We start from the raw sequence: 26,684 nt of genomic DNA on the forward strand, positions 1-26,684 counted from the left end.
GTTGAGGTGCTTGCCTTGAGGAGGGTTGAGCTCGCTGCAGCGAGAGCTGAGGAGACTGACTCATGGAAGGGAGAGGTTGTTGTACCTCAACCGAGTGTTGCATCACTGGTGGAGCAGCAAGTGGAGGCGGAGGAAGAGAGGTATAATCCTCCTGATCCCATTGTAAAGGTTGCCTTAAGGAAGGCGGAGGCTGAACACCACTGGGAACAGCAAACTCAGAACGTGGCTCAACATCGTACGCCTGGCAGGTGGTACTGCGATCAGGCGGAGCGAGCGCAGGCGGAGCGAGCGCAGGCGGAGGCGGAGGCGCAACACTCTCAGCCCGACACTCACGCATCAAGTCCGAAAGCTGTGCTTGCATGGACTGTAGTAGAGTCCACTTGGGGTCGGCAGAAACTACAGTAGGCTGAGGTAAAGCCTTAACAGTCGAGCTCTGTTGTGGCAGAACCTTACTCCTCTTAGGCGGAGTGCATTCAACTGATGACTGAGGAGAGTCAGAGCTAACCCAATGACTGCATCCGGGTTGTTGAACTCTAACTTCGTACGTCTGGCATAGGTCTGGACTTTACGTTTAAGAGGTCTTGAGACCTGAGACCAGCGTTTTCTCCCCTAAATTTCTTCTGCAGACGAGCAAAATAAGGGCTCAATCGTCTGCGGGTGGGAGTGACGGTCTCGGTAAGACACGCCCACAACCACCGAGGATACTTCTGTGCGCCGATCAAGGCCTGCTGAACCCTTCTGCCCTTCGACATTGCTTCTCCCCTGGGCTTGGGAGCTTGAAAGAGGTCCCGGACTGGGAGGACGACTGGCGCGCACAGAAGTACCCTCACGCACAACACTGACACACTTTGCGCTAATCACTTATCACTTTGATTTTCTGTTTGCACTTATTTCACTGAACTCGAAACTTTAAGTGGTTTGTACCTGAAACACGCAATTCTATCCTTTCTCAAAAGTTAGTAATTGCGAAAACAGAATTACAATGTAACAGAAAAATCTAATGAAAGATAAATAATTCAGTGGCTGGAAAGAGACTAAACACTAGATCACTCTAGAAACGTTTACCTTCTTCCCCTAAAGAGACTAGGGAGAAGAGCAAAAACGATAACAACGTTACTCGCTTGAATGAAACGTTTATCCTCCTCTTTCTCCCTCCGTCTCTATCTCTCTCTCTCTCTCTCTCTCTTGACTTAGAACCTGAGAGAAGAGCCCAATCATATATATCGTTAAAACATATTATTGTTAAAGGAAAAAACTGAAATATTTCCCAAAATGAAAAGTTCCTTTATTAGGATTAAAACCATTAAGTTAAGAAAGAATGAACAAAACGCTAGACACGGTTACTCTTACTGCAACGTGAAACCGTGAAAATTCTTTCTCTATCGTAACGATAGAGCGCAAGTTGAACGTTCTGAACGTCAACAACTGCAGAGACAAAACAAAACGTTAGTTCAACTTTGAAAACAGTACGAGACTATCAAAGAAATTCTTTCAAAGACATTAAAATAGCATAATATGTTAACAGGTAAAACCAAAATGACGGGCTCAATGTTAATTAACTTCGGTACCAAGAAAAGACCGCCTACTATTAGGAAGGTCGAATATAAACAAATATAAAAATTAATTTTAATAAGTTTATAATAAAAGGAAGTTAATCGAAGAGGCCTATAAGAGGCGGAGAGATATAAAATAAATCTATAACTTTTGTTAAGCAAAATTAAGAAAGAGAGTCTATACTCTCTTAGACACCAACACTTCCGTCTAAGGGAAGGGTCGGCCATTAAAAAGTGAAAGAGAGTTCATACTCTCTTCGTCACCATAATTAATCAAATTAATTCCAAAAGCTAACTAAGCTAATATAGAAGTTTCCAGTAAAGCGACAGCCGAAATCAAAGAGAAATACTTCACCAAAGTCGTGAAAATACTCCAAGAACATAAGCGTATCCCAGAACGTCTTGCCGGAAGCACGACAGAGGAATAATTGAGGAGGTGTCAACAAGAAGTACTTGAGTACCTGGCCACAGGTGGCGCTGGTAAGTACACCCCCTTCTAGTATTGTGATAGCTGGCGTATCCCTCCATAGAATTCTGTCGGGCAACGGAGTTGACAGCTACATGATTATCGGGTAAGTTTAATATTGAAAACTTGGCTTTTGTCACAGTCCGCATAATAGTTCCCCATAGCAAAGTCTTCCAATGCTTAATGGGACATTTTCTGTTCTTTGCTCATTAATTCTTTTGTTTCCCTTTGTGTATGTTTAAAAGTTTAGTTTTTTTTTTTAATTTAGCAATTTATTTTGCCCACTAACGATACAGTATACAATACTAATTATCAACTGCATGTCTCAATAGTGAAGTTATCATCTACAATGTGCCTCATGGTTTCCATTGTGGTGGGTAATTGGGCCTTTTTAAGAGTATCCCTTTCACCAACAGCTGCTTTCCTTTTCATTTCTTAATTTCCCTCCATTCACTTCCTAATTAGTTGTGCAAGTTCTTGCTTCTATCTTCAGCATGCCAACAGTGCAAAGAAGTGCAAATCAAAAGTATTTCTTAAGGAAGCAACTGGGTTCAGCCCATAATTTTTTAACATGCTTCTCCCACAAGCATCGTGATTGAAAGCCACCTACTCACAGCTGTTTCATGTACATATATCAATACACAATAATAAAACAGACCATAGGTAATTATGATACCTGAAATAGTGACCCACATACATCCACGTATCACTTGCCAGAACACATGAGCAATGAGATAATGTTTATTTGTAAGTGAAGCAACTCACGGTGGATGTTGTCTGCAGAGAATATCAAAGATTTTGGGCTGGACAAAGTAGCAGCCCTTTTTTAAGCCTACTATTTGAGAATGGTAGATAAAATAATGTGCATCCAGTTTTACTTGCTTTTAAGTTCCTTTCTACTTTGAATTACAAGCACTGTACAATGTACCTTGTTTTAAGCCTTGTAAACTTAGGGCTTTATCACAGACATCTCATTAAAAAGAAAAAAAAACATGTTTTTACCACCTTTCAGATACATAAGACTTACTTTTCATTGCTTGATTAGTGTTGTTTTCCTTACAGCCAATGACATTTCCAGAAAGATGAACATTACTACTTGTTCCAGTAGCAAAAAAAGCTATTTTGCACCCAACATCAAACTTGAGGTTTAATGGGACCTGGATAATCCCACGGTTCAGTGAAAGATTGCAGATTATTACTTCCATGCCATCCACTTCTAACATCACCTGTAATACAAAATGATGATATTAAATTTGTCTTAATACTCAAGAACAATATCCCAACTACCAGAAGTTTTCGTATGAGAGAGAGAGAGAGAGAGAGAGAGAGAGAGAGAGAGAGAGAGAGAGAGAGAGAGAGAGAGAGAGAGAGAGAATTTGCTTAAATTCTTAACATGACCTTTTCAAAACAATGCTTAATACATAAGAGGCCAATAGATATGACCTTTAAATATGTAATTAATTTTTAAAGGAAAATAAAATTAATTAATTCATAAATATATAACAAGGTAACCCCCACCAAAATTTTCTTGTTTGTATTAAAACTTGAAATTCTCAAAGAATTATTATTATTTATCTCTGAGAAACAATCTTTTTTTCTTTCTAACAATCCAATTTCGGAGTATATAGCAGAAAAAAACAGAAAAAAAAAGAATATTGTTTTCGGTACAATAAAACCACTAGCTGATATATTTTGTATAAAATATAATGTGCAAACAAACAAAAATGCAACAATCTCTCTACTTTATCGTACATCCATTCCTGAGCAACAATCATAAGGTTATTGAACATTGGACTATGATGATGATATATAGCGTGAAGTGCAGCTCTGGGGTCTTTACTACCACCAGAACGAGGGACTCTGTAACTTTGATGAGGTGCACCAGATTAAAGCTACCATGAGTGCTTCTCAGGTCCTGTAACTTTCGGGGAGAAATAGCCACAAGGATGACACTAATTAGCAGTCTTGACAGGGAGCGTGACCAGAGCCGAATATGTCTTTTACTTTACGACCTTGTGTACAGTACCTTGCAGTCATCTTGACATCCTTCCCACCACTGCTATCCAGTACATAAGGTCAAGAATGTGGTGGTGGTGAGATCTGCATTCACTCACTGCCACAATAAATCCAATCACTCTGCAAGTTTACTGATGAATACACCATCTACTCATGCTAATTATTATCCCTTTAACAACTTGAAAGGAAACTCAGCAGCTACCTCCCATTCACCAGAAAAAAAAAATGTGTGGGCTAGGGGATTTTTGGATCAAAGGTCAACAAACATATTTCTGTAGGTCTTGGTCTAAACACAGAAGCCATTATAACCTGTATCCCTTAATGGCTAGTACAGTACAGTAATGAGGTTTTCTTAGCATACCTCAGGAAGGGAGGAAAAATGTTATTTTTATTAATAAAATAAATTTTTGAATATACTTACCCGATAATCATGTAGCTGTCAACTCCGTTGCCCGACAGAATTCTATGGAGGGATACGCCAGCTATCACAATACTAGAAGGGGGTGTATTTACCAGCGCCACCTGTGGCCAGGTACTCAAGTACTTCTTGTTGACACCTCCTCAATTATTCCTCGGTCCACTGGTTCTCTATGGGGAGGAAGGGAGGGTCGATTAAATCATGATTATCGGGTAAGTATATTCAAAAATTTATTTTATTAATAAAAATAACATTTTTCAATATTAAACTTACCCGATAATCATGTAGCTGATTCACACCCAGGGGGGTGGGTGAAAACCAGTGTACAAGATTAAAGGATAGCTAAGTATCCCATATTTCATATAATCAGTTATCCACAATAACAATGAAATAATAAGTACCTGGTAAGGAAGTCGACTTGAACCGTTACTCTGCCTTTAATAAGATCGTCTTCCTTACTGAGCGCAGCGTTCCTCTTGGGAGGCTGAATCAACTCAAAGGTGCTAAAGTATACAGGGCTGCAACCCATACTAAAGGACCTCATCACAACCTTTAACCTTGGCGCTTCTCAAGAAAGAATTGACCACCCGCCAAATCAACAAGGATGTGGAAGGCTTCTTAGCCGACCGTACAACCCATAAAAAGTATTCAAGAGAAAGGTTAAAAAGTTATGGGATTATGGGAATGTAGTGGCTGAGCCCTCGCCTACTACTGCATTCGTTGCTACGAATGGACCCAGGGTGTAGCAGTACTCGTAAAGAGACTGGACATCTTTGAGATAGAATGATGCGAACACTGACTTGTTTCTCCAATAGGTTGCATCCATAACACTCTGCAGAGAACGGTTCTGTTTGAAGGCCACTGAAGTAGCCACAGCTCTCACTTCATGTGTCCTTACCTTCAGCAAAGCAAGGTCTTCTTCCTTCAGATGAGAATTTGCTTCTCTAATCAGAAGCCTGATGTAGTAAGAAACTGAGTTCTTAGACATTGGTAGAGAAGGCTTCTTGATAGCACACCATAAGGCTTCTGATTGTCCTCGTAATGGTTTTGACCTTCTTAGATAGTACTTAAGAGCTCTAACTGGGCAAAGTACTCTCTCCAGTTCGTTCCCCACCATGTTGGACAGGCTTGGGATCTCGAACGACTTAGGCCAAGGACGGGAAGGAAGCTCGTTTTTAGCCAAAAAACCGAGCTGCAAGGAACATGTAGCTGTTTCAGATGTGAAACCTATGTTCCTGCTGAAGGCGTGGATCTCACTTACTCTTTTACCTGTTGCTAAGCACACGAGGAAAAGAGTTTTTAATGTGAGGTCCTTAAAAGAGGCTGATTGGAGCGGTTCAAATCCTGATGACATTAGGAACCTTAGGACCACGTCTAGATTCCAGCCTGGAGTGGACAACCGACGTTCCTTTGAGGTCTCAAAAGACCTAAGGAGGTCCTGTAGATCTTTGTTGGAGGAAAGATCCAAGCCTCTGTGGCGGAAAACCGCTGCCAACAAACTTCTGTAACCCTTGATCGTAGGAGCTGATAGGGATCTTACGTTCCTTAGATGTAACAGGAAGTCAGCAATCTGGGTTACATTGGTACTGGTTGAGGAAAACTGCATTGGCCTTGCACCAGCTTCGGAAGACTTCCCATTAAGACTGATAGACTCTGAGAGTGGATGTCGTCCTTGCTCTGGCAATCGCTCTGGCTGCCTCCTTCGAAAAGCCTCTAGCTCTTGAGAGTCTTTCGATAGTCTGAAGGCAGTCAGACGAAGAGCGTGGAGGTTGGGTGTACCTTCTTTACGTGAGGTTGACGCAGAAGGTCCACTCTAGGAGGAGGAGTCCTGGGAACGTCGACCAGCCATTGCAGTACCTCAGTGAACCATTCTCTCGCGGGCCAGAGGGGAGCAACCAACGTCAGCCGTGTCCCTTTGTGAGAGGCGAACTTCTGAAGTACCCTGTTGACAATCTTGAACGGCGGGAATGCATACAGGTTGAGATGGGACCAATCCAGCAGAAAGGCATCCACGCGAACTGCTGCTGGGTCTGGAATCGGAGAACAATACAAGAGGAGCCTCTTGGTCATCGAGGTAGCGAATAGATCTATGGTTGGCTGACCCCACAGGGCCCAAAGTCTGCTGCAAACATTCTTGTGAAGGGTCCACTCTGTGGGGAAGACCTGACCCTTCCGGCTGAGGCGATCTGCCATGACATTCATATCGCCCTGAATGAGCCTCGTTACCAGCTTGAGCTTTCGATCTTTTGACCAAATGAGGAGGTCCCTTGCGATCTCGAACAACTTCCTCGAATGAGTCCCTCCCTGCTAAAAGATGTAAGCCAAGGCTGTGGTGTAGTCGGAGTTCACCTCCACCACCTTGTTAAGCTGGAGGGACTTGAAGTTTATCAAGGCCAAATGAACTGCCAACAACTCCTTGCAATAGATGTGAAGTGTCCTTTGCTCCTGATTCCATGTTCCCGAGCATTCCTGTCCGTCCAGTGTCGCACCCCAGCCCGTGTCCGATGCGTCCGAGAAGAGACGGTGGTCGGAGGTCTGAACAGCCAAAGATAGACCTTCCTTGAGAAGAATGCTGTTCTTCCACCATGTTAGAGTAGACCTCATCTCTTCGGAAACAGGAACTGAGCCCGTCTCTAGCGTCATGTCCTTTATCCAGTGAGCAGCTAGATGATACTGAAGGGGGCGGAGGTGGAGTCTCCCTAACTCGATGAACAGGGCCAGCGATGAAAGTGTCCCTGTTAGACTCATCCACTGCCTGACTAAGCATCGGTTCCTTCTCAGCATGCTCTGGATGCATTCTAGGGCTTGGAAGATCCTTGGGGCCGACGGACAAGTCTGAAAAGCTCGACTCTGAAGATCCATACCCAAGGAGACAATGGTCTGGGATGGAACGAGCTGAGACTCCTCAAAATTGACCAGGAGGCCCAGTTCCTTGGTCAGATCCATAGTCCATTTGAAAATCTCCAGACAGCGACGACTTGAGGGAGCTCTTAAAAGCCAGTCGTCTGACGGAGCCGGACACAAGATCATGATACTGCTGCACAGTCTGTAAACTGTCAATCATGGGCAAGCGAGGAAGTACAGTGACAACCCGAATCTGTCTAGACTGTCTGGGTCGTACAGACAACTCCTTAACGGGTTGCTGAGGTTGCCGCACTGCGTCACAACAAGTCCCTTCTGTTGGTTGTTGAACGTCTTCCCCGTGACACATTGACTCCGTAAACAAAAAATCCTCTAACAAGGACTAAGCTTGGACTGCATGTCATGCAACACAGCTCAAGGTCTATGGGAGCAGGTGTGGTAACAGACGGGATTAGCGGCTGAAGTGTAACCATTACCTTCCCTGTAAGCATGTTATGCTTAAATAAAAGTCCATAAGAGGTTATGCAGCTAAAGGCTCCCTCCAAATGACAGAGTCCTCAAGGGAATATCAGAAGGAGGGAGAAAAGAACTTTCTCATCTACAGGGACCTTATCCTAGAAAAGCTAAGTTCTCTGAGTGAGGGTTCACTGGTGCAAAGCAGCAGACTAGAAGGCAACGTTATGAAACTGCTTGACAGTCTAGTGAGTTGGCAACAACCCAAGATGTGTTGAGAAGCATGCGGTAAGGTATGCAGAGCATGCTGTATGCAGAGTATGCTGTATGCAGAGCATGCTGTATGTAGAGCATGTTGCATGCAGAGCATGCTGAATGCAGAGCATGCTGAATGCAGAGCATGTTGTATGCAGAGCATGCTGAATGCAGAGCATGCTGAATGCTGAGCATGTAGTAAGCAGAGCCTGCTGAAAGGAAAGCAGAGCGTGTGCATGGCGTTTAACATTTCTCAGAAATTCCATGACCAGTGCTAGAGTGCTTTATGCATGCTTGCATGGGGTTTAAACCATGGTATGCTGAACAGCAGAGTCAGAACGAGCTGGAACAACAATAGTGTGGTTTCCTCTTCAAGACTCCGATGAGGGAACCCCTGAGGCTCAGTCTGCAAAGGCTGAATAAAAGACAAGCAGAAGGAAGGCGCATGGGTGGAGGAGGCTGACTCCTAGCATGAGTGGTAGAACCCAAGGGTTGCGCTTGCTGAGCGGTTGGCGGAAGCGGAGTAGCAAGTTCCAGTTCCTGTGGTGTGAGCGGAGCGCGATGAGGAAGAGGCTGCGCAGAACAAGGTAAATGTCTCGCAAGCTGAGGCTCCTGAGGCGCAAGGCTAAGGTGTTGTGGTGCTTGCCTTATGGAGGGTTGAGCTCGCTGCAGCAAGAGCTGAGGAAACTGACTCATGGACGGGAGAGGTTGTTGTACCTCAACCGAGTGTTGCATCACTGGTGGAGCAGCAAGTGGAGGCGGAGGAAGAGAGGTATAATCCTCCTGATCCCAATGTAAAGGTTGCCTTAAGAAAGGCGGAGGCTGAACACCACAGGAAACAGCAAACTCAGCACGTGTCTCAACATCGTACGCCTGGCAGGTGGAACTGCTGGCAGGTGGTACTGCGATCAGGCGGAGCGAGTGTAGGTGGAGGGAGTGTAGGCGGAGGCGGAGGAGCAACACTCTCAGCCCGACACTCACGCATCAAGTCCGAAAGCTGTGCTTGCATGGACTGTAGTAGAGTCCACAACATCATACGCCTGGCAGATGGTACTGTGATCAGGCGGAGCGAGTGTAGGAGGAGGGAGTGTAGGCGGAGGCGGAGGAGCAACACTCTCAGCCCGACACTCACTCATCAAGTCCGAAAGCTGTGCTTGCATGGACTGTAGTAGAGTCCACAACATCGTACGCCTGGCAGATGGTACTGTGATCAGGCGGAGCGAGTGTAGGAGGGGGGAGTGTAGGCGGAGGAGCAACACTCTCAGCCCGACACTCACTCATCAAGTCCGAAAGCTGTGCTTGCATGGACTGTAGTAGAGTTCACAACATCGTACGCCTGGCAGATGGTGCTGCGACCAGGCGGAGCAGGTGCAGGCTGGGCGAGCACAGGCGGAGCGAGAACAGGTGGAGGGAGTGTAGGCGGAGGAGGAGGTGCAACACTCTCAGCCCGACACTCACGCATCAAGACCGAAAGTTGTGGACTGCAGTAGAGTTAACTTGGGGTCGGCAGACACTAAGTTCTGCTGAGGTAAAGCCTTAACAGCAGAGATCTGTTGTGACAGAACCTTACTCCTCTTAGGCGGAGTGTAATCAACTGATGACTGAGGAGAGTCAGAGCTAACCCAATGACTGCATTCGGGTTGTGAACTTTAACTTCGTACGTCTGGCATAGGTCTGGACTTAACGTTTAAGAAGTCTTGAGACCTGAGACCAGCGTTACTCTGCCTTTATTTTCTCCCCTAATCTCTTCTGCAGACGAGCAAAATAAGGGCTCAATCGTCTGCGGGTGGGAGTGACGGTCTCGGTAAGACACGCCCACAACCACCGAGAATACTTCTGTGCGCCGATCAAGGCCTGCTGAACCCTTATGCCCTTCGACATTGCTTCTCCCCTGGGCTTGGGAGCTTGCAAGAGGTCCCGGACTGGGAGGACGACTGGCGCGCACAAAAGTACCCTCACGCACTAATCACTTATCACTTTGATTTCTGTTTGCACTTATTTCACTGAACTCGAAACTTTAAGTGGTTTGTACCTGAAATACGCAATTCTATCCTTTCTCAAAGTTAGTAATTGCGAAAACAGAATTACAATGTAACAGAAAAATCTAATGAAAGATAATTCAGTGGTTGGAAAGAGACTAAACACTAGATCACTCTAGAAACGTTTAGTTTCTTCCCCTAAAGAGACTAGGGAGAAGAGCAAAAAACGATAACGACGTTACTCGTACGCCTGGCAGGCTTGAAACGTTTATCCTCTTTCTCCCTCCGTCTCTATCTCTCTCTCTCTCTCTCTCTCTCTTGACTTAGAACCTGAGAGAAGAGCCCAATCATATATATCGTTAAAACATATTATTGTTAAAGGAAAAAAACTGAAAAGTTCCTTTATTAGGATCAAAACCATTAAGTTAAGAAAGAATAAACAAAACGCTAGACACGGTTACTCTTACTGCAACGTGAAACCGTGAACATTCTTTCTCTATCGTAACGATAGAGTGCAAGTTGAACGTTCTGAACGTCAACAACTGCAGAGACAAAACAAAACGTTAGTTCAGCTTTGAAAACAGTACGAGACTGTCAAAGAAAATCTTTCAAACTCTGTGGCGGAAATAGCATAATATGTTAACAGGTAAAACCGAAATGACGGGCTCAAAGTTTATTAACTTCGGTAAAAGACCGCCTACTATTAGGAAGGTCGAATATAAACAAATATAAAAATTAATTTTAATGAGTTTATAATAAAAGGAAGTTAATCGAAGAGGCCTATAAGAGGCGGAGAGATATAAAATAAATCTATAACTTTTGTTAAGCAAAATTAAGAAAGAGAGTCTATACTCTCTTAGACACCAACACTTCCGTCTAAGGGAAGGGTCGGCCATTGAAAAGTGAACGAGAGTTCATACTCTCTCGTCACGAAAATTAATCAAATTAATTCCAAAAGCTAACTAAGCTAATATAGAAGTTTCCAGTAAAGCGACAGCTGAAATCAAAGAGAAATACTTCACCAAAGTCGTGAAAATACTCCAAGAACATAAGCGTATCCCAGAACGTCTTGCCGGAAGCACGACAGAGGAATAATTGAGGAGGTGTCAACAAGAAGTACTTGAGTACCTGGCCACAGGTGGCGCTGGTAAATACACCCCCTTCTAGTATTGTGATAGCTGGCGTATCCCTCCATAGAATTCTGTCGGGCAACGGAGTTGACAGCTACATGATTATCGGGTAAGTTTAATATTGAAAAATAAATGTGTAGAGGATTTGAATATCTCTCCAGATTTACCCCAGTTGAAGTATGCAAAGTATACAGTTTATTCTAGCAAGTAAAACCATAAGTGGACTGTCCTTTGAGGCAACACTGCTGCACATTCCAGCATACACCAGAAATTCTTTTATTTTGAGCAGAGCAGACGGAGGAGTCTCTATGTTGTTAGACAAAGCATGAGGGGGTTTTGATTTGGCCATAGGAAGTGGAGCTGTTGGAACAGCTCTTTCCTTGGGAACAGCAATTGAGTGGGATACAACAAAAGTGACCATAGAACCGGGAACCATTCCCTCTGGAGTCTGAATAAAATTGTAAGGGTTATTCAGGCATTCATCTACAATGAATCTTTCAGGATCTTCTTTTTCATGGCAAACTTAACCAGGTTGGGCCTTCCTGAATAGATTCAAAACTTGACGACAGACGGAAGAACCATTTAATGGGCAGATGCTTCCTTCTGTATAAGCAGTCTACAAAGATATTAATCTTTCTCAGTACAAACTGATGGATCAAAGCAATACTCCTTTCATCTGTTCATTAAAATAGCTCCTTTGCAACCAGGAAGATGGACTTGGCCTTCGAGTCCCCTTGCTAGCAAACATTCAATAGCTGCCGTAATGTCTGAGTAGAGAACTATGATCTTTCCTTTGTAGCTTGTAGCAGACCTAGAAAAGTGTTTGGAGCTCAAGGGGATTGATGAGTGGTTTCACTTCCTCAGTGTTCCAAATGCCTAAAAAGTAAAGTTTGTCTGAGGTTACACAACAACCTTTATTAGAGTCTAAGTTCTTGAACTCCTGGATGGGGCAAGCCAGAAGAAGACCCATGTCACTCCAGCGTGAGATGAACCATTTTACATGGGAATTGGTTATGAGGGAGACTTTGGCCGTAAGGTTTTGTCATAACATTCCTTCAGGCAGTATTAGTGGCGGGAATGAAGCATGAACATCTATAACTGTACCCTCACCAAAGCTCAACAGCCTGAAAGCAGAGAGTGATATGCTGTATAGCCTTTAATTCTTTTGGAGAATCTGGTAAGAGCCAACTATCATTTTGAAAGTGAAGCATGAAAAGAACACCTTACCTTCATCCCCAAATGGATGACTGACTAAGTTGGGAATCTGTAGAATTGTAAATACCTCAGAGCATAAAAGATTAAAGACATTTCTTTGGCCTGCAAGATTTCTTGAAGGGAACTTGCAAGGACAAACCAGTTGCATAGGTATTTTATACCTCTTAAGACCTACAGGGCTGTGCTTAGACCAAAACATGAGGCACATAAAATTAGGTCTTACTAATAAAGATGAATGTCGGAGAGTTACTCAGATTCAGATATAGAGGAGTTCTTTTCTGTTGAAAACCTTGTGAGGCACCTAACTTAATCACAGACACCTCGGGTCAATATCTAACCACCTGTACAAGTATCTCTGATATTATAGAGGTCAGGAATTCATCGCTGGAGGAAAACCCGATTTCCTTGAGAACCTGTAGAATTCAAGTGTCTGCTTAACATTCATATTGGGGGAGAAGAGGGAATCTGCCTATCACTGGACATTGCGAGCCCTGGGATTCATATATAGGCTTTTTTAAAAGCACAAAGTTCTTAAAACATCTTGGCTTTTGCAAAACAAAAGGGGTGATGAACGAGTGCAACTCTAGGGTAACTTTCACAGTCGGAAGATTCAAACTTTGTTTTTGGGACAGACAGGTTCAAATGGACAAGTCTATGAAGGGAAAAAAACAACAATACTCGGGCAACGTGATCTAGCCAAAGTTGTGGTAGTGGAAACTGCCAAAGCAGTCCAAACAACATCAACATAAGGCAACAAGGAGTTCAGGTTCAAGTCCCGAGAATTCGCAAGACGAGAGCGGTGCTGAGGACCCATGGGTGTACAAGGCAAGCCAGGCTCGCAGGTAAAAGTGGGTGAAGGAAATGGATTTTCCAACAGGGCTGTGCCCGTGTCGTGGAGGTGGCAGCCTCGACTTTAGCGTGTTCTTCGTGTATGGGAACAACGGATAAAACTTCTAAAAGCTAAAAGTCATCCCACAGTAACTCCGCAATAAAGGGCTCACCACTCAGCACACTAGTGAGAGGTGAGGGAGATCTGTGCAAATTAGAATAATCAAGGGCCAAGGACACTGGGATTAGATTGGGCACTCGAAGCGCAGCGGCTGTAGCCAAAGGACCCATCTCTAGCAGACTCATGATCACTTACTACAAGATTAGGTGACAACATATTCACAAATTATCATCAATAATTAAATCATGGCTGTCGTCCTCCATAACTGGAGCTTCAGAGGGGTCAAGAAATGAAGGAGCAGGGCGAGAGATATTAGTCGTCAAAGAAAAGAGCCTACATTTCTTACTGTCACCAGAACAAGATGTGGAAGGAGAACAATCCCTCTTGGCTAATTTCTTACAACAATAATGATCTCTCTCCCACTGGGAGGACGACTACTCCCTACATTACTTGCATGGAGATTCCACAGAACATTTGCAGCAGCATGAGGAGCAGAGAGGTTAGAGATCAACTGCAACCCGACTCATGAAGGTGCCACAAGGGCGACCATCATGGCCAGGTAAGATCTGCATGACGGTAGCGGCACTAGAAATAATAAACATGTGATAATAAAGCACAAAGCACTATAACCGATTGATTTTGAGTTCTCTGGCATCCTCACAACGAAGGTCACCCACGTGGAGAAGTGAAGTCAAGATCGTAGATGAGCATAAGGGAGACCTTTTAACAGGACGACAGTCAGAAGTAGAGTGGATCCTGCATTACAGCAGCATGTAATGCTACCCAAATGTGGAATTGCTGAGTAACATTTACAACTGAACTGCAGTTTTTTTTTTATTGTCTAGTAGAAAATCGACAATAGGAGTAACCCATTTGAATGACTCGGTTTTGTATCAGTGTAGGAATATATCTACTTTTACAGCTTATAAGTTTTTTCTGCAGTTTTTCATAACTGCTACCATACCAATTTAAAATTACATAAAATATTGAATAATTCTCTAAATAAATTCTATGAGTAATCAGGATTCAGTAAAATACAAAGTAAACTTGAGCTCCTAAGTCTTAATGCATTGCTAAATTTTTAGAGTAAAAATAAAGTCATTTACCGAAACAATCTCATCTTTTCCACCCCCACCGGTGATTGTATCTAACACTGCAGCAGTTATGTGAAATGGGACATCCACCAGCCTCGAATATCTTTTGCCAGGTTCAAGAATCAAACCTGAAAGTCAATAAAAAGATGAGAACAAATACAAATAACAGTTTCCAGTATAAAGTAGTTGATTATCTATAGGATTATAACACCATTAAAATAAAATTAGTGAAGCATCAGGGAATATCAGCCCAAACAGAACTTCATAAAAATTGAGATGAAATCTCAAAGAAATGCATATATCTTATTAAAACTAGAATCTATTCTAACCATTAGAGAAATAAGGCTTTTACAGTAAACATTAAGAATGAAATTGTATAGTATGAAAGCCTGGTTCATTTTTCCAAAGAAGCTAGCATCAGATCATTAGACAATTTATATGACTTCAAACTTTCATTTCCTCCAGCCAAAAGCACCTCTCACTTGCAACCTGTCTATGATATTTTGGAAAAGTCATAAGTGATTACTCCCCATAAAATAAAAATTCATAGGTTAGGAAATATTAATTCTTAAAAGGTTAGGAAATGTGACGTGCACTACAACCAACATTCGCCTCAAGGTTTCAATTTTTGTTTTATTACAGAAAGTGGTTCTTCAATCTTTCTCCCCCACTGAATGGTATGAACAAAATGTCTATTTTGTATTGAAAATAAATAGGGGCTTCAATCCTAAAAACTTTTGCTCCAAGGGTGGCCACAAATAACCACTACAACGGTCGACCCGCTAAGTAATTTGTATGGAATATAACATTGCTTTCATATCCCTTTTGTGTATGATTTTTTTTTTCATCATATTAATTTTGTTTTCTTGTATTTCAGTGAAAATAAAACAAAAAAGCTATTTAGACTACAAAATATCAATACAGCTAAATATGTTTTATAATACGAATCTCAGAAAGGTGGCCATGCGCACAGAGATAAACAAAACAATGCAAGGGCAGCCAACAGTCCTGATAACTAACTTTATTATTGCTATTATCATATTTTGACCATTTATTGAGATTACTATTGTTCTGTTTTCTTACACAACGATAGGCAGTAAGAAAAGTTCAGAAATTATTAAAATACTGTCAATGGTACAACGCAGAACAAGTTGGCATTGTCACTCTAGTCATCCTTTTGGTGTGGTTTTAAAAGCAGATGTTCATGTGGTTGATATTACATTAACTATGCCTTCCAGTGATAATGAATGTGTTGATACTCCTAGAACAAGATCAAGCAAGATTTTACAATTGTAAAGGTACAGGTAAGTTAAATAGAAAATGAATTTGGAGGAAAAGGCTGAGGAAATACCTGATATAGGCTATCTATTGATAATAGTGATAATGATCTGACTTTCTATATCACAGTGGCACTGATGACAATGAAGAAACAGTGGCATGACTTTCTATATCACAGTGGCACTGATGATAATGAAGAAACAATGGCAAGTGCAGTTAAATAGATGTCAAAGAAATGATAAAAAAAGTAATGAAGTCAGGCGGGACTTGGGTAAGTTCAATGTTCACACAATGTAGCTGAACATAAGTAACGTAAAATTCTCTTGTGCTTTATAATATGACAAATTCGAAGATAATTTGTATTTTTCCTAACCATACAAACCTTAGCTATTTACAAAGGGTTTACTTTTAGCGCAGCTGAAATGACGAGCCAATAGTTTTTAACGAGGGATAATTACCCCCGCGCTAGTTAGCGGGGGGTGGGGAAGGGTAGCTTGCTACCCCTCCCCCCTCCACACACCGGTGACTTGCTTCACTTCACTTAGAGGTAGGACTTGACTTGGGGGTCAGGGATGGCGGGCACATATGTGTAAATAGCTAAGGTTTGTATGGTTAGGAAAAATACAAATTATCTTCGAATTTGTCATTTGTTCCGTAACCGAAATACAAACCACGCTATTTACAAAGGGTGACTTACCCCTTAGGAAGGGTGGAAAGTCCCCAGCCTTACTGACTTCGGCTTGCCCGGGGGCTCGATCCCTTAGTGAGCAGCACTAGAGAGAGGGAGCCCCTGTACCTCACAGGTTCCTAGCATCGCTAGGAACGAGTGGCCTACATAAGTAGTGTGAGGAGGAGAGTGTGACTCGTCCTATGAAGTTGACCTTGAGACCTTCAGATAGGAATTCTAGGATAGGACGTTCCCCATACCACCTCGTCAGGGTATGGGAGACGCAACAGTATTAAGCTTAATACTAGGAGCACAAAGAAGCATGGGTTACCTGCAGAGGTCGAGGTCAGCTATGCGAGGACCAGGATGCTGCTTCCCCAAGAGAGGGGAGAATGAAGAAAGAAGTAAGGGTCAGACATACTCTTTCATTCACACAGACTAAGACCGGGTAACAACGCCCTCAACCTACTGCTACTTGTCCAAAAAGGAGCCTGAGGTTAGACCAGCTGTTGTGCAGCCACCACAGGGCCGATAGAGAACGTATCGAGGCTCCTGTGGGTCACGTCTTGCAGAAAGTGGGCTGTGAAGGTCGTTTGACGCTTCCAGACCCCCGCTTGAAGTACCTGCGTCACAGAGAAGTTTCTCTTGAAGGCCAGGGATGTAGCAATACCCCTGACATCGTGGGCCCGAGGGCGACGTGACGGAGGAGGGTCAGGATTCAGGGCATGGTGGATAACCCTTCGAATCCAAGCAGAGATGGTGTTCCTTGTGACCCTCCTCTTTGTCCTGCCTGTGCTCACAAACAAAGCTCGCACATGAGGACGGACTGCAGCCGTTCTCTTCAAGTAGTACCTCAGACACCTCACTGGGCATAGTAGCAGCTGGTCTGGGTCGTTTGTTACAGAACGGAGACTCGCGATCCTGAAAGAGTCGAACCGAGGATCCGGCACTCCAGGATTCTGAGTCTTGGCCACAAACTCAGGGACGAACCTGAACGTTACCTCCCCCCATCCCCTTGAATGGGCGATGTCGTACGAGAGACCATGAAGTTCACTAACTCGCTTGGCCGAGGCCAAGGCGAGTAGGAAAGCCGTCTTCCAAGACAGGTGGCGATCGGAGGCCTGGCGTAATGGCTCGAAGGGAGGTCTCTTGAGAGACCTGAGAACTCGAACCACGTTCCAAGGAGGGGGTCTCACTTCCGACTGGGGGCAGGTAAGCTCATAGCTACGTATGAGTAAAGAGAGTTCTAGCGATGAAGAAATATCCACGCCCTTCAATCTGAAGGCCAAGCTTAAGGCTGAGCGATAGCCTTTCACTGCCGAGACAGAAAGGCGCATTTCTTCTCGCAGATACACAAGGAAGTCCGCTATTGCTGGAATAGTGGCATCGAGTGGAGAGATACCCCTTCCACGACACCAACCACAAAAGACTCTCCACTTCGCTTGGTAGACTCCCTCAGAGGACCTTCGCAGGTGCCGAGACATTCTCTCCGCAACCTGTTGCGAAAAGCCTCTCTCCGCGAGGAGACGCTGGATAGTCTCCAGGCGTGAAGCCGAAGCGAGGCTACGGCCCTGTGAGGGACACCGGAGTGGGGTTGTCTGAGAAGCTCGTGTCGTGGAGGAAGCTCCCTTGGGAGTTCCGTCAGGAGTTGCAGAAGGTCCGGAAACCATTCCGCGTGATGCCATAGCGGAGCTACTAGAGTCATGGAACAGTTGACCGATAGTCTGGTCCTGTTGAGCACCCTTCTCATCAGACAGAATGGTGGGAAGGCGTACACGTCGATGTTGTCCCACCGTTGCTGGAAAGCATCTTGCCAGAGTGCCTTGGGGTCCGGGACTGGTGAGCAGTACAGGGGCAGCTTGAAGTTCAAGGCTGTCGCGAACAAGTCCACCGTCGGGGAACCCCACAAAGTCAGGACTTTGTTGGCTATCTGAGGATCCAAAGACCACTCGGTACTCACTATCTGCGAAGCCCTGCTCAGACTGTCGGCGAGCACATTCCTCTTGCCAGGAATGAAGCGAGCTGATAGTGTTATCGAGTGGGTTTCGGTCCACCTCAGAGTCTCTACTGCAAGATGGGATAGCTGTCGCGAAAAAGTGCCTCCCTGCTTGTTGATATAAGCCACTACCGTGGTGTTGTCGCTCATCACCACCACGGAGTGACCCGCCAGGAACCGTTGGAACTGTTGAAGGGCCAGAAAGACGGCCTTCAATTCTAGCAGGTTGATGTGTAGGCACTTTTCTGATTCTGACCAAAGGCCTGAGGCCCTCTGGTTCAGAACGTGCGCCCCCCACCCTTCTTTTGACGCGTCCGAAAACAGAGTCAATTCCGGGGGAAGGACGAGAAGACTCACTCCCTTTCGCAGGTTCTCGTCGGCCAGCCACCACCGCAAGTCCGTCTGTTCCAGAGACCCCATTGGGATCAGAGTGTCCGGGGAATCGGATCCTTGATTCCACCGGGACTTGAGCCGCCATTGAAGGGATCTCATCCTGAGGCGGCTGTTTGGAACCAGACGGGCCAGGGAGGATAGGTGGCCCAAGAGACGCAACCACGATTGGGCGGGGAGTTCTTTTCGCCTGAGGAAAGGTTCCGCCACCCTCCTCAGCCTTGCTATCCGGTCGTCTGATGGAAAGGCTTTGTGGAGATTGGTGTCTATTAGCATGCCTAGATAAACCAGTCGCTGGGACGGCTGCAGAGAGGACTTCTCGAGGTTTACCACGATCCCCAGATCCTGGCAAAGATCTAGAAGCCTGTCTCGGTGTCGAAGAAGGGTCGACTCCGAGTCTGCTAGGATCAGCCAATCGTCTAGGTAACGAAGGAGACGAATGCCGTTCCTGTGCGCCCAAGTCGAAATCAGGGTGAACACTCTGGTGAACACCTGAGGAGCTGTGGAGAGACCGAAACACAGCACCTTGAACTGGTAGATCTTGTTGTCTAGGCAGAATCTCAGGTACTTCCTGGAAGACGGATGGATTGGGATCTGGAAGTACGCATCCTTTAGATCCAGTGTACACATGAAGTCTTGTGGTCTCACCGCAAGTCTGACTGTGTCTGCTGTCTCCATGCTGAACCGGGTTTGTTTGACAAACCTGTTCAGAGCCGAGAGATCGATGACGGGTCTCCAGTCTCCAGTAGCCTTCTTTACAAGAAAGAGTCGACTGAAGAAGCCTGGAGAGCCGTCCACGACCTCCTGGAGAGCACCCTTCTCGAACATGGTCTTGACTTCGGCCTGAAGGGCCAGCCCCTTTGCCGATCCCATGGCATAGGAGCTCAACGACACTGGATTCGCTGTCAGGGGAGGTTGAGATGACGTGAACGGGACGCGATAACCTTGGCCGATCACCGAGATCGTCCAAGCATCGGCCCCGAGATGTTGCCACCTGCGGACGCAACGCTGAAGGCATCCCCCCACAGGTGGACACGCAGGGGGACTGCCACCCCTAGGGCTTGCGGCCGCGGCCGCCACCCCTAGAAGTCTTGCCTCCCCTGGAGGACTTACCACCCCTCTTGACCTTGGCTGGAAAGGGCTGGGGCTTAGACACCACTTTCTTAGCTGCCGGTGCCTGTTTTGGAGCCTTACGAGGCTGTTGCTGCTGTTGTGGCGGGGCTGGAGGCTTATAGGGCCGAGTTGTAAGGGCCCTGTGGAGGAGGGAGTCCGTGCTGGGTTTCCTCCACCTCTCAGCCGTTCGCTCCAAGTCTTGAGGCTCAAACAGGCTCTCCCCCAGGAGGGAGGCATGTCGGAGCCTACACACATCTACGGCGGGGACCTTCGGATGGAATCTCTCGGACACAGCATCGCGACGCTTCAACACCGAGTTGGCCCACAGGGTGGTAACCTGGTGCGCCAAGAACTCGATGGAGCGGGTGCCTGAGAGCAAGAAGGTCTCTAGGGCCTTCCTATTGGTCTCCTTGGACAAGTCCTCAGATCGCAATAGGATGCCCAGAGATCCTAACCAGAAGTCCAGCCACGAAGTGGCCTGCATGGCACACTTAGCGACCTTCTCGTGGTTAAGGATCTCTGCCGCCGAGAACGACACCTGCCGGGCAGAGAGTTTCTCCAAGGGAACTCCCTTCGCCAGCTCCTCCACAGAGTGATGGAGCGGAAGAGCGAGGTTGTGCTCACCCAGGATCTCGAAATACCTCCTCTGCTGAAGGCGAGGAGGAGGGATGAGTTTGTTCCCGGCAGTGGAACGACTGGAGGAGGCAAGAAGTGCGAGCTGAGCATTGGCCCTAGCTCTGGCACTCTTCAGCCCCCGAGACCAGGGCAGAGCTGCACTGGTCTTAGAGGCCTTCCGAACGTCGAACACTTCATCCAGAATTGTGTCTTTGCCTTCACGGGGGGGGGATGACTGGATCCGTAAGACTGTTAAGTTGCCTTATCAGGCTTAGGACCTGCCAGAAGGCATGTTCGGACTCTTGCTGTTCTCCTCCCTGCGGGCTGGCAGCTAAGTCTCCTGCCCCAGGAATCTCTTCCTGGGGTGATACGTGGACATTTCCCTGGGTAGTCATGGGTTCCTGTCGAATCCTTGCAGAGGATTTAGGGATGGTCTTGGAATCCTTGGGCTCCCTCCTAGGAGGGATACAGGATCCCAACAACGAGGTTCGAGGGGCCCCTTCCTCACGAGACGATTCTCCTGCCTGAAGCGAAGTCTCCCCCCCTGGTGCCGGGGGGAAGACTACCGGTCCACTGGACTCACCTGAGGACGGAAAGGCCTCGTCCACGGGAGAAGGAGAGAGTACTCGTGCAGGAGAGGGGACCCTCGAGACCGACCTCTTGGGAACCAACTTCGCCCTGGGGGAAGTCACCACGAAGTCCACTCCTCTCTTTCTCTTCAGCGTAGGAGAGACAGCCGCTGGTTTGTTACCCTGGCCGGCGAGTGCTGGTTTCATAACCCTCACTAACGCCCGTGCCAGCGGACCAAACCAAGTCTGCTGCTCAAAGGACACAGAGTCCGAAATCCTCGCTAAGGTGAAAGGGATCGGGCGATCCTTTGGAGTGGACACGACGGTACCTGCCTGAAAAGAAGGTGGGGAAGAATGCTGTAATGACCTGTCCTCGTCCTGCAATACCAACCTGTGCTTGGATGGAGGTGATCCCGAGTGCCGTCTAGGAGCACGCGTCCCTGCTGCTACCACCGGCTGTGGAATTCGCCGCGAACTATGGTCGCGCGAGGGTGAACGGTCGCGCAAAGGCGAATGGTTGCGCGGGTGATCGCGCGGGCGCACAGGCGAGCGGTCGCGCGGGCGCGCAGGCGAGCGATCGCGCGGGCGCGCAGGCGAGCGATCGCGCGGGCGCGCAGGCGAGTGGGCGTGAGGGTGGGCAGGTAAATGAACACGTGTCCGAGGCGACGAACGCAAGCGATGGCGCGACGGCGAGGGATCGTGCTGCCGCGTAGGTGAAGAAGATCGCTGGCGATAATGATCACGTGATGGTAAGCGATGGCGAGCAGCATGTGAAGGTGAATGATTGCGCGCAAGAGGGCGGTCGTTCAGGGTTGCGCGATGAGGAGCAGCATGCGTAAGCGGGCGATCGTTCAGGGTTGTGCGATGGCGAGCAGCATGCGCAGGTGAATGATCGCGTGAAAGGGTGCGATGGTGATCAGCATCCGCAGGAAGGCGATCGTTCAGGGTTGTGCGATGAGGAGCAGCATGCGTAAGCGGGCGATCGTGCAGGGTTGTGCGATGGCGAGCAGCATGCGCAGGTGAATGATCGCGTGAAAGGGTGCGATGGTGATCAGCATCCGCAGGAGGGCGATCGTTCAGGGTATTGCGATGAGGAGCAGCATGCGTAAGCGGGCGATCGTGCAGGGTTGTGCGATGGCGAGCAGCATGCGTAAGCGGGCGATCGTGCAGGGTTGTGCGATGGTGATCAGCATCCGCAGGAGGGCGATCGTTCAGGGTATTGCGATGAGGAGCAGCATGCGTAAGCGGGCGATCATACAGGGTTGTGCGATGGCGGGCAGCATGTGAAGGTGATCGCTGGCGAGCTGGTGATCGCTGGCGAGCAGAAGGTCGACGCGTGTCCTGTGAGAGGATAGGTTCATGAGCAGGAACGGGAAGATCGCTGGCGCGTTGGCGAACATGTGTTTCTGACACACGCGCAGCACGATGTTGCGTAGCCACAGGACCAGGTGGATGGTGAGCAGGGAGTTCAGCAGGAACTAAAGGGTGGTCAGAGACCGCAGGGCGATGGTCCTCAAATGAGCGCTGACGCTCGGAAGAGAGCTGACGAGCAGGAGAGCGCTGGCGAGGGGGGCGAACCTCAGGAGAGAGCCGACGAGCAGGTGAGCGTCGGCGAGCAGGAGAGTCTTGGCGAGCAGGAGATCGTCGACGAGCAGGAGATCGCTGGCGAGCAGGAGATCGCTGGCGAGCAGGAGAGCGCTTGTGCGCTGGCCCTGCTCGCGTAAGGGAAGAATCCCTTAGCCCCGAAGGGACCGTTGCCCGTCGGGTGACGAGTTCTCCAGAAGGCGAAGATCCGGCAGGAGATGGAGAGCGGTCCGCAGAGAGGTTCAAGGAGGGCGGAGCAGTCGGTTGAGGCTGACGAGGAGAGTCCCCCCCGGAGGACGAAGACCCAAAAAGGCGCCTCTTAGTCCCCCTGTAAGGGGAAGGGAGGCCCTTGTGGCGTAGAGGGCGGTGAGCCTTACGGCGGAGGCGGCCTCGGGGGAGATCGTCGGGACCATCGGTCCTCCGAAGGGGAGTCTCCTTCAAAACACTTCCCTCAGAAGGAAGCTGGGCAGCAGTCGAGACCGAAGGACTCACTTCCCCCTTCGAAGGATGCACGGAAGGAGGAGGAGAGCCTAGAGCACCATCACCAGCAACAGCACCTGCGTCGGAAGGCCCAGCCACGTCGGAGGCCTCTGTCACCACGACGTCGACAATAGACAGAGGGTCTACCTCCGCTACCACCGGCGACTGTTTAACAGCGGCCCCCAACGAGACAAGGTCAATAAGAGCGACCCTGGAGGGCAAGCCCTTAAGCCCCAGGGACGACCAAATCTGCAACAGATCATCACTGGATAAAGTATTATTATCAATAACCTCCCCCGGAGGAGGAGGGGGAACCGCCTCGCTATGGGAGGCGACGCCCTCTCCCCCCACCGAAGGTAGGGAAACAGAACAAGGGCCTGCGCTCCCACTCGGACGACTCTCCTTAGGAGGCGGACGAGGGGGAGCTTCGGAGGAGGTTTGGGCGGCGGAAGAAGAGTCCCGAGAACCTTCCTCCTTCAAGGCTAACCCCGGAGGAGAACGGTCTCTCTTGGACTTCTTCTTACGCCGACGGCCAAACCTCTCCCACTGGGAGGCAGACCACTCCCTGCACTCACGGCACATGTTATCCTGGTCGCACCGTCGGCCCCGACATTGAGGGCAGAGGGTGTGAGGATCCGTAATCACGTCCGACATGAAAGTCCCACAAGGACGGCCGGCAACTCCAGGGCATGTCCGCATATTAAATAAAAGAAAATAACTGAAGGTCAACTTCCAACCAATCACACAAGCTGAAAAGAAAAAGAAGAAAATTAAAGGCTGTCACGAAGGCGATGAACAGACACGTCTGATCACCGCCGAGCCAAAAGTGAAGTAAGTCACCGGTGTGTGGAGGGGGGAGGGGTAGCAAGCTACCCTTCCCCACCCCCCGCTAACTAGCGCGGGGGTAATTAACCCTCGTTAAAAACTATTGGCTCGTCATTTCAGCTGCGCTAAAAGTAAACCCTTTGTAAATAGCGTGGTTTGTATTTCGGTTACGGAACAAAAATATTTTTAGGTTAGCCAATATATTAATAACTTTTACAGTAATCCAAAATATGATAATTAACGATTCTGTTTTCTTGCTCTTAATCAGCTGAACTTTCAACATAACCTAAGTTGCAAGAAAACAAGCTTACTTGGTTTTCTTACAAAGTTACCATAGTGTTTTGTGGTCTTTTCTCTTCCCAAAACAAAAATAACTACATTCACTCTGGTATTTTTGCAATAAAACTTTGTTGCAAGCAAGCAAGCATATTTAGTTAGTTGCTAGCAAAGCTATTGTTATTTGGAGGCTTCTCTCTTTCATCATACAGTAACAATAACTACATTCATTCTGGCTCTTTTGTTTTTTGCAGCATTATTAATGTTTTAAACAGGAAAACTTACCTACTGTAGTTGTTTGCTTGCAAAGTGATTATCACTTTAGTATCCCATCCTGTAGCCTTTTCACTTCCAAAACAATGACTACACTCATTCTGGTGTTTTTATTTTAACAGTACTTATGCTGCAACTAGCAAAAAGATGGAGATCTGCCTAAATATAGTAAGAGTTGCCTCATGGAGAATGATAGGATTAACCAATCGTCGGGCGAGGTAGCTTAGTACCTCGATGCTGTTGGTATGTGCCTAAGCTGAGACGACAATGAACACAAGTGAAGACATGGGGAGGGAGCAATCAACAAACCAAAGAACATTACTTAGAACTGGAAGACAATGCACCGAGCAAGAACCAGATAAACTTCCTAGATGATTGATGTTCTATTGGAATTTAGAAATATGCATCTCTCAAGTCTAAAGAGAGCATACAATAGTTCTTCATGATGGTGTTTCTTATGTTATTTGCTATCTTCATTTTGAATGGCATCTGGAAAACAAACTTGTTAAATCAGGAGAGATCAATTAATGGTCTCCAGCCTCCTCCTGACTTTTTTACAAGAAAAAGTCAACTGTTGGAGCCTGGAGACCCATCCAGGATTACTATACTGTACTTGAAGTGCATTTTTGTTCAACACCTGGACTTTCACTCGTAGAATGCTGTCTCTGCAACACTTACAAATACAGTACAACGATAATATCATTGGGGTCTAGGTGAAGGGAGGGCAAAAGCCGATGAAAGGGATGATGCACCCATGTTGGAGAACCTTCACTATCGTCCTCTGCTCCGTGGTACTGCCACCTCGCCCACCAACTTGAGAGGCTCACTACCCGTGACAGTTGCAGGAGGAGAACTGATTTCCTTAACAAGATAGGGATCAATGACTATTACTGTTACGATGCCAGATAACATCTAATAATCAATCAATCCCTAACGGGACCTACCCCTCTCATGCCTCTTCCCCTTTTTAGTTGGCCAATCCAACTGTGAAAAGGCTGGGTGCCATCCATCAACCTTCTGCAGCCACTCTAATAGTGTTATTGACTTTGCCCTCAAAACCATTTTCTTATGTGCCAACTTCAAAGGAATGGTACATGTAGACAGGATTGTGCTAAAAACCTGGAAAGTGCTTGTGGGCATGAATGGCACTTGTATATTGTAGGAATCTCCCTATTGGGAGGGCAAGCATGTGTGGAACCTTAAGCGTGAAATGTAAAGCAAACATTACTAAGAGATAGTAAGCATGAGACCATCCATGAACGCACACAAGTAGAAGCAGGAACTGGTGAAAGTTTCCTAATAGGGAAACATGAGCGATAAGAGTCCAACTGGGAGAGCAGCTACTAGCGCATAAACTGGCATGTCCTACTGGCAGACCATATACGTGTAGGTGAGAGTTCATATTGCGAAGCTTACAAATCAAAAGGAGAGCGCGAAAGCGTGCGATTAGATGATCTTGTTCTTGCAAGGAAGTACACTTTGAAATGCATTTCCTCTTGATCTGAGTAATAGAAAGAAGTCTTTGCTGAAGAGCACTTAGTGCTTGGAAGACCACATACAGTACTGCTAGGAGAGAGCATTATCAGGGGAATGTGAATGTACACTGAACGTGCAATATGTTGACCCCTAACATGTAAAGCATGTCTTCCTGTGCCAAAGATTGTGCATTCACACTTTGTGCGCGTCTTCCATCCTGATTGAGTCTAAGAAGCGATCTCAAAAACTGTTGAGTACCCTAAGATTGGCGCATTGCAAGAAAAAATCATTAGTGAACAGGGGAATACAGTACAGTATTCATCATGATATATGTGTTCGAGAGCAGAAGATTTTTCCAAGTTAGAAGGTATAGAGCGAAGATGGTGAGAGCGTATGTGTGCATGAACCTGAAAAAAAACTCCTCAACCAGAAGTTTTTGGCAAACACGAAACTGATCAACTTACACGTAGTGCACAAGCACAGAGGTCCGCGCACTACGAGTTAACGACGCAGATGAACAGAGGAGTGTTCAAAATCATGAGGGCGCATGTGCGAAGATATGTTCCACTGAACTGTGTGAGATCCAGTCAGAGCGCGCTCACAAGAATGAGCATGCACAAAGAGGTTCTAGCTTCCCCTAGGAAGAATTAATTAATTTTTTGATAAAGAGATCCTTTCTCCAAGGACGTAATAATATGCCTCCCAATGGGAGGGGAAAGAGGGTTCTTGGGCGAGTCATTGACGTTACATTC

At 46.7% G+C, this 26,684-nt stretch overlaps 1 protein-coding gene across 4 annotated transcripts in view; it reads right to left on the bottom strand.

Moving 5' to 3' along the window:
• The window catches only part of LOC137615481 (46 kDa FK506-binding nuclear protein-like), a 111,781-nt gene that overhangs the window by 65,192 nt on the left and 19,905 nt on the right, over positions 1 to 26,684 (bottom strand). For all 4 annotated transcript variants that reach the window (XM_068345402.1, XM_068345399.1, XM_068345401.1 and 1 more), the window contains 2 exons: positions 14,403 to 14,518; positions 3,047 to 3,245 (listed from right to left, as the gene is read on the bottom strand). In XM_068345402.1, the coding sequence (XP_068201503.1) occupies positions 3,047 to 3,245; positions 14,403 to 14,518 (315 nt within the window). The remainder of the gene's footprint in view (positions 1 to 3,046; positions 3,246 to 14,402; positions 14,519 to 26,684) is intronic.

Source organism: Palaemon carinicauda, chromosome 21 (assembly GCF_036898095.1).
Source record: "Palaemon carinicauda isolate YSFRI2023 chromosome 21, ASM3689809v2, whole genome shotgun sequence".
Taxonomy (NCBI): domain Eukaryota; kingdom Metazoa; phylum Arthropoda; class Malacostraca; order Decapoda; family Palaemonidae; genus Palaemon; species Palaemon carinicauda.